This window comes from Xenopus tropicalis, chromosome 7 (genome assembly GCF_000004195.4).
Source record: "Xenopus tropicalis strain Nigerian chromosome 7, UCB_Xtro_10.0, whole genome shotgun sequence".
Lineage (NCBI taxonomy): Eukaryota > Metazoa > Chordata > Amphibia > Anura > Pipidae > Xenopus > Xenopus tropicalis.
In genome coordinates, this window is record NC_030683.2 from 50,608,793 (window position 1) to 50,621,941 (window position 13,149).

General features: G+C 38.3%; 1 protein-coding gene across 1 annotated transcript in view; it reads left to right on the plus strand.

Annotated features, from left to right (window-relative positions):
• sftpa1 (surfactant protein A1) overlaps window positions 1–12,352 on the plus strand; it is a 29,347-nt gene extending 16,995 nt beyond the window's left edge. The window contains exons 8-10 of the mRNA XM_012966870.2: window positions 8,080–8,200; window positions 10,462–10,539; window positions 11,633–12,352. Coding sequence (XP_012822324.2) covers window positions 8,080–8,200; window positions 10,462–10,539; window positions 11,633–12,009 — 576 coding nt within the window. The 3' untranslated portion in view covers window positions 12,010–12,352. The remainder of the gene's footprint in view (window positions 1–8,079; window positions 8,201–10,461; window positions 10,540–11,632) is intronic.
• Window positions 12,353–13,149: the final 797 nt, after the last annotated feature.

A 13,149-nucleotide genomic window follows, 5' to 3' on the forward strand; every position in this document is an offset into this window, starting at 1 on the left:
AAAAGTTAACTCAAAGGTGAACAATTCATTTAAAACACAAATACCTTCACCACTTCATTAAAGGTCTTACGAGAGGGCATTGAACAGTTGAGTTCAGTAATACTATTAGTACTATTATGAAGAAACCTTGGTGACTCAGAAACACAGGAATCTTAAGTGCCTTATGTACGGTGCAATTATTCGACCTTACTAAACAAAGAAGCAAACTGATGACGTGCATAAATGTGCTAATTCTGTGGGTGATTCCACACCACTATTGATGTACTACTCGCGATCACACTGATTTACAGCGACCCATCGAGAGTGGTTAATGCAATAATCAACATATTTATTGCAGCTCTTGTGGTGCTTGAAGGGACTGAGCATAATATTAACTAATCCTGTTGAAGAAAGAGGTTAAAGGAAATGTAGTTCTCTTTTTTTCTAAAATGGTTCCTTATTATCAACTTTATATTAATAGTGAGCAATTCAATAAATTAGAAAATGTATTCTGTTATTTGGGAATATGCATGCTATTGTTGCACTGTTGGCATATTCATGTTATAAACCAGTGACCTAATAATGATAGGTTAGGAATCAAGATCAAAATAGAGGCAAGAGAGAGAGAGAGAGAGAGAAAGAAAATATTCTGTTTATCAGATATTCTCCAATTTAGGTCAGCAAGGACCAAAAGGCAAGAAGCTCATTACTTAAAGGTCCCTATACACTGGCAGATCCGCTCGCTTGGTGATGTCGCCAAGCGAGCGGATCTTCTCCCGATATCACCCACCCGTAGGTGGGGGATATCGGGAGAAGATCCGCTTGCTTGGTGACAGGGTAATTCGATCATTTCGACAGGGTAATTCGATCATTTGGCCCTGGGGCCAAACGATCGAATTATAATGACGGGCATAGGCAAAGTCGGTCCAGGAACTGCATCAATGAGCCGATGTGGTCCGTGATCCAACTAGATTTTCTAACCTGCCCGATTTCAGGCCCGTCGGGAGTGCCCATACATGGGTCGATTAGCTGGCGAATCAGTCCAAGGGACCGATATTGGCAGCTACTACCGGCCCGGGTATGGGGAACTTTACTCTTTCAATGAACAGTTTCACCAACAGATCTTCAGGAGGTCAATGGATGCTTTTTACAAACTGAACCTAAAAACTTCCTTAGTTGTTCTTTTCCCGTTAAATCAATGCAAACCTGACTTTTTTAGAGCATCCCCTCTGTGTCTACATGACTTTTAATGTGGACACTGAAGGGAATCCTATATAGTAGCAGTGGGGGGATAATAGCCTCTGGGAAGGGACTGTGGTTGTGGGATAGTATAGTAGGGACAGATGGTGCCTATAGTAGCACTGGGGATAGCCTCTGGGATGGGACTGTAGATTTGGGTGAGCAGCTATAGTAGGGTAAGATGGTGCCTACACTAGTAGTGGTAATAAAAGCCTCTAGGAAGGGACTGTGGCTGTAGGATAGCAGGTATAGAGAGAGATGGTGCCTATAGTAGCAGTGGGGATAATAGCCTCTGCAAAGGTACTCTGGGTGTGGGATAGCAGGTATAGTAGAGAGAGATGGTGCCTATAGTAGCAGTAACATAGTAACATAGTAACATAGTAAGTTGGGTTGAAAAAAGACATACGTCCATCAAGTTCAACCATAATGCCTATACCTAACCTGCCTAACTACAAGTTGATCCAGAGGAAGGCAAAAAACCCCATCTGAAGCCTCTCTAATTTGCCTCAGAGGGGAAAAAATTCCTTCCTGACTCCAAGATGGCAATCGGACCAGTCCCTGTATCAACTTGTACTAAGAGCTATCTCCCATAACCGTGTATTCCCTCACTTGCTAAGAATCCATCCAGCCCCTTCTTAAAGCTATATAATGTATCAGCCAGTACGACTGATTCGGGGAGGGAATTCCACAACTTCACAGCTCTCACTGTAAAAAATCCTTTCCGAATATTTAAATGGAACCTCCCTTCTTCTAAACGGAGTGGGTGCCCTCGTGTCCGTTGGAAGGACCTACTGGTAAATAAAACATTAGAGAGGTTATTATATGATCCCCTTATATATTTATACATAGTTATCATGTCACCTCTTAAGCGCCTCTTCTCCAGTGTAAACAGACCCAACTTGGCCAGTCTTTCTTCATAACCGAGACTTTCCATACCCTTTACCAGCTTAGTTGCCCTTCTCTGGACCCTCTCTAGCTCAATAATGTCCCGTTTGAGCACTGGAGACCAAAACTGAACAGCATATTCTAGATGGGGCCTTACCAGTGCTCTGTAAAGGGGAAGAATAACCCCCTCCTCCCGTGAATCTATACCCCTTTTAATACAGCTTAAGGATAATAGCATGTGGGAATGGACTGTGGCTGTGGATAGCAGGTCTAGTAGCAGTGAGATGGTACCTATAGTAGCAAAAGCAAAACATTAATTCATGTTTTGTTTAATTTTGGATTTTTGATATTTGTTTTCCTGTATTGTTTAATTTTAATAAAAATCCCTATAGTAGCAAAAGAGATGTTGGCCTCTGTGAAGGGGCTGTGGGATAGCAGGTATATTATGGAGATGGTGCCTATAGTAGCAGTGTGGATAGTCTCTGGGAAGGGACTGTAGATTTGGCAGAGCAGCTATAGTAGGGTAAGGTGGTGCTATAGCAGCAGTGGGAATAAAAGCCTCTGAGGAGGCCGTATACCTTTTAATGAAGGACTGTTCTGAGCAAGTGGCTAGGCTCAGTTTTGCTCTGCATTTACAGTATATGCCTTGATTTTAGTACATCCCACATACATGGTTAAGTGTGCAGACAGATTAGAAGTATTATATTTATGGAACTTTGTAAAACATGCTCAACCAGCTGCCATGAACCCTTTAAAAATACTAATGTAAGAAGAATATAATCATTTTTTCTATGTATCCTAATTATAATGAGTTAAAAGGCAAATACATGTGTTTAGCTTAATATTTAGGCTTATGTCTCTCATGGTGTTTTCTCCAGCTGTGGAAAAATGTCACCAGAGATGAGTACAGTTTGCTAACATACAGAGACATTCAATCACAATGGTTCCATTGAACTTATTTAGTTGGCTGAAACTCACAGATGTGTAAAAGTGTGATCCAGTCACAGTGGTACCATGTTTCCCAATTAAGGCAGGTGTTAATCCATCAATGAACATGACTGGAAGTGTAAATTGTTGTGAAACAGCCGGGGTAAGAGGAATGTCAGAGTGGCATTGTATGTTGCTTACAAACAGTGTCTCAGGGCCCCTCCTCATGCTTTTTTCAGTTTGGCATATATGGCCTCCTTCACACCTCATTTAAAGCATCTGTATTCTTAGTCCATAATATGCACTTTACTGTCCTCAAAGTGTCCCTTATCCTTGAGATATAGATAGACTGCTAAGTTAGCCCTCCTATGTCAGTTCATTCACTTACTGAATGGTTGTTTTGTTCCCCCAATGTATAAATCTGAGCACTCTTCACTACACTGAAGAGCATAGATAAAATTACTTTTGTTTGTGCTTTGGTGTTGGGTCTTTTGGGTGTACCAACTTCTGTCTCAATTTTGGGTCTTTTGGATGTACTAACTTCTGTCTCAGGGTTTTGATTGGTTTGAAAAACACAGGAATGTGATATTTGTTGAAAATCAAATCTTATGGTCCAGCCACATATGCTTTGCCTTTTGTGCTTCTCCCCTCTTTTTGTTGATCTGGTATTCTGGTATCAAGCTGTATTCCTTCTCTCTAGCTTTTGCATTGGATGTCACAGTTTCAGCCCAATGGTGTAAAGTTCTTATAACCCCCATATGAATTTAATGCTCTGTGATACTTATGGCAATTCATAGTAATTTCCATAAATAAACAGAAAATTTGTTTTGTGCTCTTGGCATGGAGAAAGTGAATGCCAATCATTTGCAGTTATCTTATTTCCTTTTCTTTTTGTAGATATGATCCATTCCCAGTTGTATACACTGCTGCAAGTGCAAGAGCAAAATTGCATTCATTGCCTCCCCCAGCCTGCCCCTCATAAAACTTGCACTGTCAAATACAGGCGGCACAGTATACATAAAGAAGATGAGGGTTCTTGCACACAGTAACATCTTGGATTTTGTACACACTAAATAACACACTGCCATCTTGTGTTCAAATAGTAGGAACACTATTTTAATAAATACACTTTACAGTCATTTTGCTGATACATACAAAACAGTACAAATGTCCTCTTATCTAGTAGAATCAGACCTTGGAAGGTAACAAAGCTAGCATAAATTCCTGTTAAATGCAAAATAACCCAATTCGATTTTATGTGCATACAAAATAGGAACCCCAAATCTATAAATCAGTAGAGTTTGCATGTATAAAAGGTGGGTTTGGGTGCCAAGCCAACCTTCAGCTAAAGGCAGTGGAATACCATAGAAACAATACTGGACCTGCACTTTAAAAAAAAAACTCCTACATAAAAGGAAAAAAAAGTATTTAAATAACCTGTCCACAGGAAGGCTTAATGCATTTCATGGCTACATGGCATCATAGGCTGAATAACACGTCACAGTGAGAACAAACAATACATTATAAGGAAATGGAGGAGGGGGGGATTTAATAAAAACTACAAAATTAACATCATATAGGCAGCATCTAGTAAAAACAGGTCACATCAAATTCTGAATTCATATTGGTGGGATTTCTAGTTTGTTAGTAAACTATCCATAGTACTTTTTATTAAGAGGCATCTTTCATTTTAGCCCCATCCCTCGCATACCTCCAGACCAGCCACAGCACTATCTCCGACCAAATGACCCTTAAATCAGGGAACATGCGCCGGATTCTATTTAAAACCTGTTTCATTGTCTGCACCAGCTCCCTCTGAGCTACTAACCCCATATCATTTCCCCCCGCGTATATCACCAAAATGTCTGGTCGTCTTCCAGACCAGACCTTCTGAAGCAGTGTGTACCAAACTCCATGCCACCTCGTGCCTCGTACACCAAACAAGTGCAATTTTACCTGACCTTCTGGCAAGCCCAGCTGCAAAATAGGTTTCTTAACTGCAGCTTACCGTTGTGCCCAATAGATGTAGGAGTGACCAAGCACCCATGCTGATATTTCAGAAAGAAAGCAAGTCATAAGACACCCATAACCACAAACAATAAACAACCAACACCCAAGTGTAACTGTGTCCAGGATAAAACTTCCAATATAATAATAATATGGTATAGCACATTACTCTCAAATGAATCCCTCCTAAGACCAAATCCAGCCGCACCTAGCTCTGGAACCTCTTTGACTCCCACCTGCCAGTTCTCATCACAATGCTTTCTCCCAGCCCTAACCGCGCTGCTTTGGTCACTGCCCCTATGCAGAACCAATGCGTCAGTGGGCTCCCATCTTTGTGAATGAGCAACGACTCCTCCATCTAACCTGTAGAGGACTACATCAACCCCCTTCCTAACATATCTGTTTTTGACCTCTGAAGCCTGATCCTTACCTCAGATGTCATCACACACATCTGCTGCCCCGAGGCCCCCCCGGTGCATTCCTGCTGCTGCTAACTAACTTCCCCTGCTTTTCTGACCATCGCTACTGCCTGGTCAAATAAAGTGTATGACACAGAGCACAATTCCTTGACCATGTCACCATTAACTGACTCCCCCTTGGGGTAAGACAAGTGATGGATCAGCCTAAACTTCCCCGGCTCTTTCTTTGGGACCACCCCTCAACGGCAAGTTGCTCAGCGGTGGGCATCGGAATGGGCTGAAACCCTTAGCTAGCTTTTGCCAAACAACCTCAGGGTGCTGCTCAAATGACTTCAAATTTCATAGATCCGCCCCCCCCCCTTTGTCCCAAAACAGAAACCTAAACTGCTACTATCCCTCCTGCCGAGTTAAGCAACTTCCTCAGTGTGACTCTCTCCACTCCCCCTGCATCCCTTAAACTGACCAATCCCAGGCCAAGCCACATACCATGAGGGGGAAGAGGGGGGTTGCCCTCCCGTACGCATACGTGTCATTGGGTCCCCGAAGGTCATTACCAGAACAGAACCATTAATGCCTGGTTACATTAGTTTTTGCATTGGAGTTATTAGTTATTATCCAAAATCCTTATACTGTAAAACCTTTCAGACTTTGCATGATTTTGGAAGCCTCCCATAGGACTCAATGGCACTCTGCAGCTCCAACCTGGCCCAAGGAAAGTCCCGATACTGAAGCTTGAATGAATCAGAAACTTTCGTACTCTGCGCGACGGCTACAAAAAAGTCGTAACGCTACGAAAAAGTTGCGACAATTTACGAAAAAGTCGCAAAATACCAATCATTACAAATAAAACACATTCGAATGCTTTTTGGACGTTCATGAATTAGTAAATATGCCCTTTAATATGACCTATAAACTGTACCACTCAATTGAAAAACAAACTGAAGCCTCTTGGTAGCCTCCCTGGCCAGTTTTCTTCTTGTCTTTTCATCAATTTTGGAAGGATGTCCAGTTCTTGGTAATGTCACTGTTCCACTTGATGATGACTGTCTTCACTGTGTTCCATGGTATATCTAATGCCTTGGAAATTCTTTTGTACCCTTCTCCTGACTGATATCTTTTAACAATGAGATCCCTCCCTTTGGAAGCTCTCTGGGGACCATGGCTTTGGCTGTGGGATGCGACTAAAAAAATGTCAGGAAAGACCAACTAGAGCAGCCGAACTTTATTTGGGGTTAATCGGAGGCACTTTAAATGATGGCAGGTGTATGCTGACTCCTATTTAACATGATTTTGAATGTGATTGCTTAATTCTGAACACAGCTACATCCCCAGTTAGAAGAGGGTGTGCACATTTATGCAATCATATTATTTTGGGTTTTTTTGTTTTCTTCCCTCCACCTAAAAAAATTCAGTTTGTTTTTCAATTGAGTGGTACAGTTTATAGGTCACATTAAAGGTGGAAAAAGTTCTGAAATGATTTATCTTTGTCTCATTTTTGTACAGCACAGGAACCTGACATTTTATCATGTAGACTTTTTATATCCACTGTAATCATTTTTATCTGAGAGAACTGAAACATGAATATGTTTTTATCAAGATATTCAAGAGCTCTTAAAGAGTGCAGGAGTTCTGGATGAACATATCAAAACGCAAATAGCTACATCTAAGTCTACAGAATTGTCCTGCAGGTATATTGCATATAATATGTGGGGGATGAAAAGATAAGGCCTGCAATATTGTATTAGTTGTATATTCTGACTCTAAAAAGAGTTGTACTAATTCTCCCCTAATTACCTCCCAAGCAAATATCAAGGTACCCAGATGTGAACTTCAAGTTTAAATTGTTACTATTCAAATATATCATGAATTGCCCAAACGTGTCCAAACCAAAAAAGGCCCATATTGATTCTTTAGACTAACTAGAAGCTAACTAGAAGCTTGTATTTATTTAGTAGTTATTATAAATAAGCTTTACCATCTTAGTAGCCATTCCTTACATTTGTACAACAGATAAAAAGTGTTTTTGCACATGAAACACCCTTAATGTGTGTCTATGGCAGCCCTTTAAGACCAGGGTTCCACTGTACCTGACAGTGCTGCCCTCTGCCCCCCCTTAGCACCCTTTGAAGTTATGGCCAGGGCAATGGTAAATGGTTTCAACACTCTTTGCATTTGCATCATATTTATTATCAAATATTAATTCAGTTTTGTTAGTATAAAGGTTTTTAAGAAAGGTCTCAAAGTGTTTTTGCTAGCTCATTTATGTACAACGTAATATTAGGAGAGTGCTAATCCATTAGCCAAAAATGTACACACATCTTTTAGTTTAAAGGGTCTGCATCATAGAATGTTAAAACTTTAAAAGCCACTTATAACAAGTGTACAGCAACAGAGACCTCTAACCCTAAGTAGAATCGGATTTCCACTTGTGCATTGCCTCTACCCTAAATGACTATAAAAGACAGATCCCACAAAACTAACTTATTCTCATCTGCTGATTCAAGAGTATGTATTATATCAGCATAGTCTTTCTTAATTATAATTCTGTGTTATTTATGTTGCTTTTTAAAGTAATATCTATAAAGTTTGATAATTATTTTTGTTCTTTGTGTTATGTTTCTAGATATTTGCTAAGATGAAATCTCTGCAGCAACCTTTCCTGCTTTTGGCAGCAATTTGTGTTGGGACATCTATGGCACAGCTGTCAGGCAACTGTCTCTCTGGCTTACCAGGTATGGCTAAAGGTAAAACTGGACTGGTACATTTATTTGGCTTCATTTTAAGGTTTTGTGTAGCATCATTTTTTCATTTGTGTGGATAAAGTGTGGTTGTATGGGCAAAAACTGAAAAAAATCAGGAAAGAGAATAACAAGCGTATAATATTGCTTCTGTATAAGAATATGTAATGGACTACATTATTCTTTCCAAATCAACTTCATAATTATAACTTTATAGAGAATGATGTCTTATACTTACAATCTACACTGCAGTTCTTGTGTAGATTGCCTTTTTCTAATTATACATTTTCAAACAAGAGCAACAGTGTTGACATGTAACTAATCCAATATGTAACTAATCCATACAGAACTGCAGGTAACCTATAGAAAGTACAAAGCCCAACACCAAATCTTATACACAATAGTTGTCGAGGTATCAGAATTGCCTTGAATTACAAAATCATAATTGTCATCTTTCAGTCTCTTGTTTGATTCTTCTATCTCCACACCAAAAACCTTCAAACCACATTCTACTCATAATGCTAAAAAGTACTATAGGTGGAGTACTTACTATGGCACGTTACACATATTCCCCTTCACTTTCCTTTTGTGACAACTCATTTTTTCACTTCCTTGTATGATCTCTCCTCTTGCTCATCTCTTGATTTATTTCCATTTTTTATCTCTCTTCTCTTACTAATTTTTCTTCTTCTTGTGTTCATTTGCCTTCCACTCAATATTTTTTCCTAAAAGCTTATCTTTCTTTCCTTTCTGTTCCCTCTCGCTCTCTCTCTCTCTCGCGCTCTCACTGTTTTACATATGAGCAGGGTTTCACATATGAGCTGTTTTATGCAATATATATTTATAGAGTCCTCAATTGTTCAGGGGTATAGATGAATTTGTACATCATGTACATCATGTTCCTTTGCCAAGTCAGTTGAACTGAAGAAGCTGCGCAAAGAAACATCTTCAATGATTACTTAACAAGTCCAGTTGCTTTAGATTTATTTATACTAGATAGTTCCTTTGGTAGTTTCCCACATATGTTTTCCCAGCTCCAAAAGGAGCTTGTTGGTGAATTTTGTCAATTCCATGGCAAAGAAAGGTTAAGACATATAAGCAAATCTTCTTTTAACTGTATGATATAGGGTTTAGCAGTTTTTAGTTTCATCATTGTCCGCCAATGTGGTGGGAGATGCACTGTCCTCAAGAAAAGAGTCAGAGACTGTTCTATATTTTCATACCTATGTGAAGTTAAAGAAAAGCAAAAAAGTGTGGTTCAGTTTACCAGTAAGGGGGGGCGAAACTGTATATAAACCAAAGACAGGGTAGGCACGCATAAAAAAACACACCAGGCACCAAAATATATATGAAAACAAATAACATCCTAGAAAGCCTTACACAGTTATGTCCAAGAGCAATTAAAGGAGAACATTCTTATTACACCAGCAGTAAAGGTTTAGCATCTTTATAGTAGTAATGATTTAGGCTTTCAAAGTTGTCACAAGGGGTCACCATACTGGATTTTGCTAGAAGTACTTTTAAAACAAGTGTGCTCTGAGCTGCTGTTATGAAGCTTAGGGGTTGTAGTAAATTATCAAGAAGAAAATTAGGTTTGCCTGTAATATAAGCATTATTAGATTCTAATGCTAATTGACCTGGTTTCACTAATAATCTTTATTATTTACTAATCAGCCTAATATTGTTACATTTATATTCTTTATATACAGTATAATGTGTGTAGGTCCCTAAGCTCAGTGATTGAATGCAACACACAGCATGTGCTGTGAATCAGCAGAAAAAAAGATAGGGAGCTGCTATGGGCATATATAGATTCACAAACATAAAGGGCTAAAGGGCTGTGATTTAACATTTCTGCCCAACTTTTTTAGTTAAGCTTTAGTTCTTCTTTAATCATTTAAGTGTTCTTGAAAAATGAAATGTAAGACTTTCTTGGGTTTGCTATGTGCTTTTTTTTCACTCAGCACAGATGCATGTAGTGACAGTTATGGGGGAGCAAGATTTATCATAGATATACTATAGAAATGCACATACAAAAGGAAGGAACATTCACTGAATATATACCACGTAAATGCATTATTAGTATTTCTCTTAAACAAAGAGTATTTTTTATTTTAAATAGACAGTAAATTATAAGGACACAGTTTTATTTGCACCCTTTACCGAATTAAGTTTGTTTGCTGTAGGCCATTTGGCATACAAAGACTACTTTCGCTTAAAGTAATATTCACTATATAAACAGATAAATACATATTGCTGTTTTTAAGGTATTCCTGAGACAATTGATCGTGCACTGCAAGTTCCACTTCTAACTATAAATCAGAGGATTGCAAAACTGGAAGCAGGTAATTAGGATCACAACTAATGATTTAGATAAGGTGTATATTCTAATGTGTACGTTAATTTGCTGCTGCACTATACGTATTATGGTGCACCATTGCTGTAATTTAGTGATCCCCAACCAGTGGCTCGTAAGCAACATGTTACTCACCAACCACTTGGATGTTGCTCTCAGTGCCCCCAAACCAGGTAGTTATTGGTTGAATAAAAACTACCAAATAAAGCCCCTGTAAGCTGATAGTGTGCATAGAGGCTGCCTAATAGCCAATCTTAGCTCTTATTTGGCACCTCCATGAACTTTTATGATGCTTGTGTTGCTCTCCAAGTCTTTATACATCTGACTGTGGCTCACGAGTAAGAAAGGTTGGGGTCCCCTGCTGTAATCCATAAAAGTCACTATTATATACAGTGGCATAATAATAGAGGAAGCAGACCCGCTTCCTCCATTTTACATATAAATCCCTGCTCCACGCTGCCTCCAAGGTAAGAGAGTGGGTGGGGAGCAAGGATTTATGTGCAAGTGGGCAGGGGTGGGGGGACGTTTCACTAGTTTGCTATTCTACACCAGGCCCCCCCTGCAAACAAAAATCTTCAAAGAGGCCCAGAGTAGTTATGCCGCTGATTATATATTGATTGCTTTAGTCAATTTTGTTTGTGCACTTTAGTGCCTGTTTTAGTAAGTAAGGGGTAGAAGTCTTGTAGTCTTAAAAAAATATTTTTTTTTTGCATCTGCAACATTGGAACTGTTTGACCCAATATTTATATTTCCATTATGAACTTAATGAATAATTAAAGAAAAAAGTATCTAACTCATTTGCAAAATAACACTATAGTGGTCGCAAGCTTTCTCTCTTACAATTCCTCTAGATTGTCAGGGCCAGTAATTTAATAAACAAATAAATACAGAGCAAATGTAATAAATCTTAAATTCCTGAAACCAAATATGGACAGAATGAAAGGCATACACACTTGTATGGTTATGGTATTGATTGTGGGCATTCCCCCAGGGAAAAACCTTAATAGATAACCACCCTTCATTAATTATTTATGCTGAATGTTAGTATTTTAAACACAAAATGTACTTTCTTTTTATTTTAGCTCTCAATTTCGAAGGAAAATTTCACCAAGTAGGAGGAAAAATTTTTGCCACCAATGGGGAACAAGCAGATTTTGAGGCCTCTAAACTGACCTGTAAAAAGGCAGGTGGAAGAATTGCTACTCCTATGAATGAAGCAGAGAATAGTGCTCTGTTAAGTATTTTAAAAGAACAAAATAAATATGCATACCTGGGTGTCACAGAGGGGGTTATTCCCAGCATATACCTTTACCTTGATGGAACTCCTCTTAGCTATTCTAATTGGAGAAAAAATGAACCCAATGGAAAAGGAAAAGAAAAATGTGTGGAAATGTTCACAGATGGTCAGTGGAACGACAAAGCTTGCAACCAAAATCGTCTTACAGTTTGTGAATTCTAATCTAATCAAACATATGTTCAATGTTAAAAGAGAATATACTAAATATATACATATCCAACCCAATCATTCATGATCAAATTATATTATTAACACACAGTAACTGTGTTCTTATTTAACTGCATGACTTTGTGCTTAAAATGATGTTAAACTAATAAATTTATTTTGAAAGTAATAAATGGAGTCAATATTGTAAATTTGAATTGCCTGAATAATATCCAGAGGAAAACAACAATGCCACATGTAATAAATGCTCATTTTACACAATGACACATTTCCACAGAAACAAATAAGAATTTGTGTATTTGTGTAATTTGTGTATTAAAAATAAACAGCTCTTATAATCCTTGTGTGTCTATGTATTGTTAATAGAGCAATAAGTACCATTTATCTAAACTTTTTATGAGGTCAATGGTCATTTCAGCTCTGGTTTAGGTGAGAATGTCCAGTAATATCAGTTGTTAATAAGTAAACCCAAAAGCTTGGGGTCTTCTTTTTGATCCTGTTAATTATTCCCTTCCATCACGTAGGTGGTAGACTGAATTAACTTTATACAATACTACATGTAGTGCTGCAGTGCTTGTAAGCTTTGTAAAAAAAATAAATAAATAACAATAAAAACATATTGCTACTTTTCTTTTGGTGACACTTTTTTATAATGTTCTTTTTAATACATTTTCAATATTAAATATCTTGGTAACATTTAATGAAATGTGGGAGAAGTGGAGAAAGTAGATTTGATGTTGTGGTAGGGGGTTGTTTACACAGGTCAGTAAACTGTTATGATTGGAATAGCTTGATTATGAGGAAACCCAGCAGACAGGATTCATGGTTATGGATATTTGGATGGCCAAGTGTTCCATTAGCAAACATAAATGACACCCTTAAGAATATTTGATTCCCAGCACTTCAAAAAAAAAATTACAGCCACAAACATGAATCAATTTTATTGGAATTCCACGTGAAAGACCAATACAAAGTGGTGTACACGTGAGAAGTGGAACGAAAATCATACATGATTCCAAACATTTTTTTACAAATAAATAACTGCAAAGTGGGGTGTACGTAATTATTCAGCCCCCTTTGGTCTGAGTGCAGTCAGTTGCCCATAGACATTGCCTGATGAGTGCTAATGACTAAATA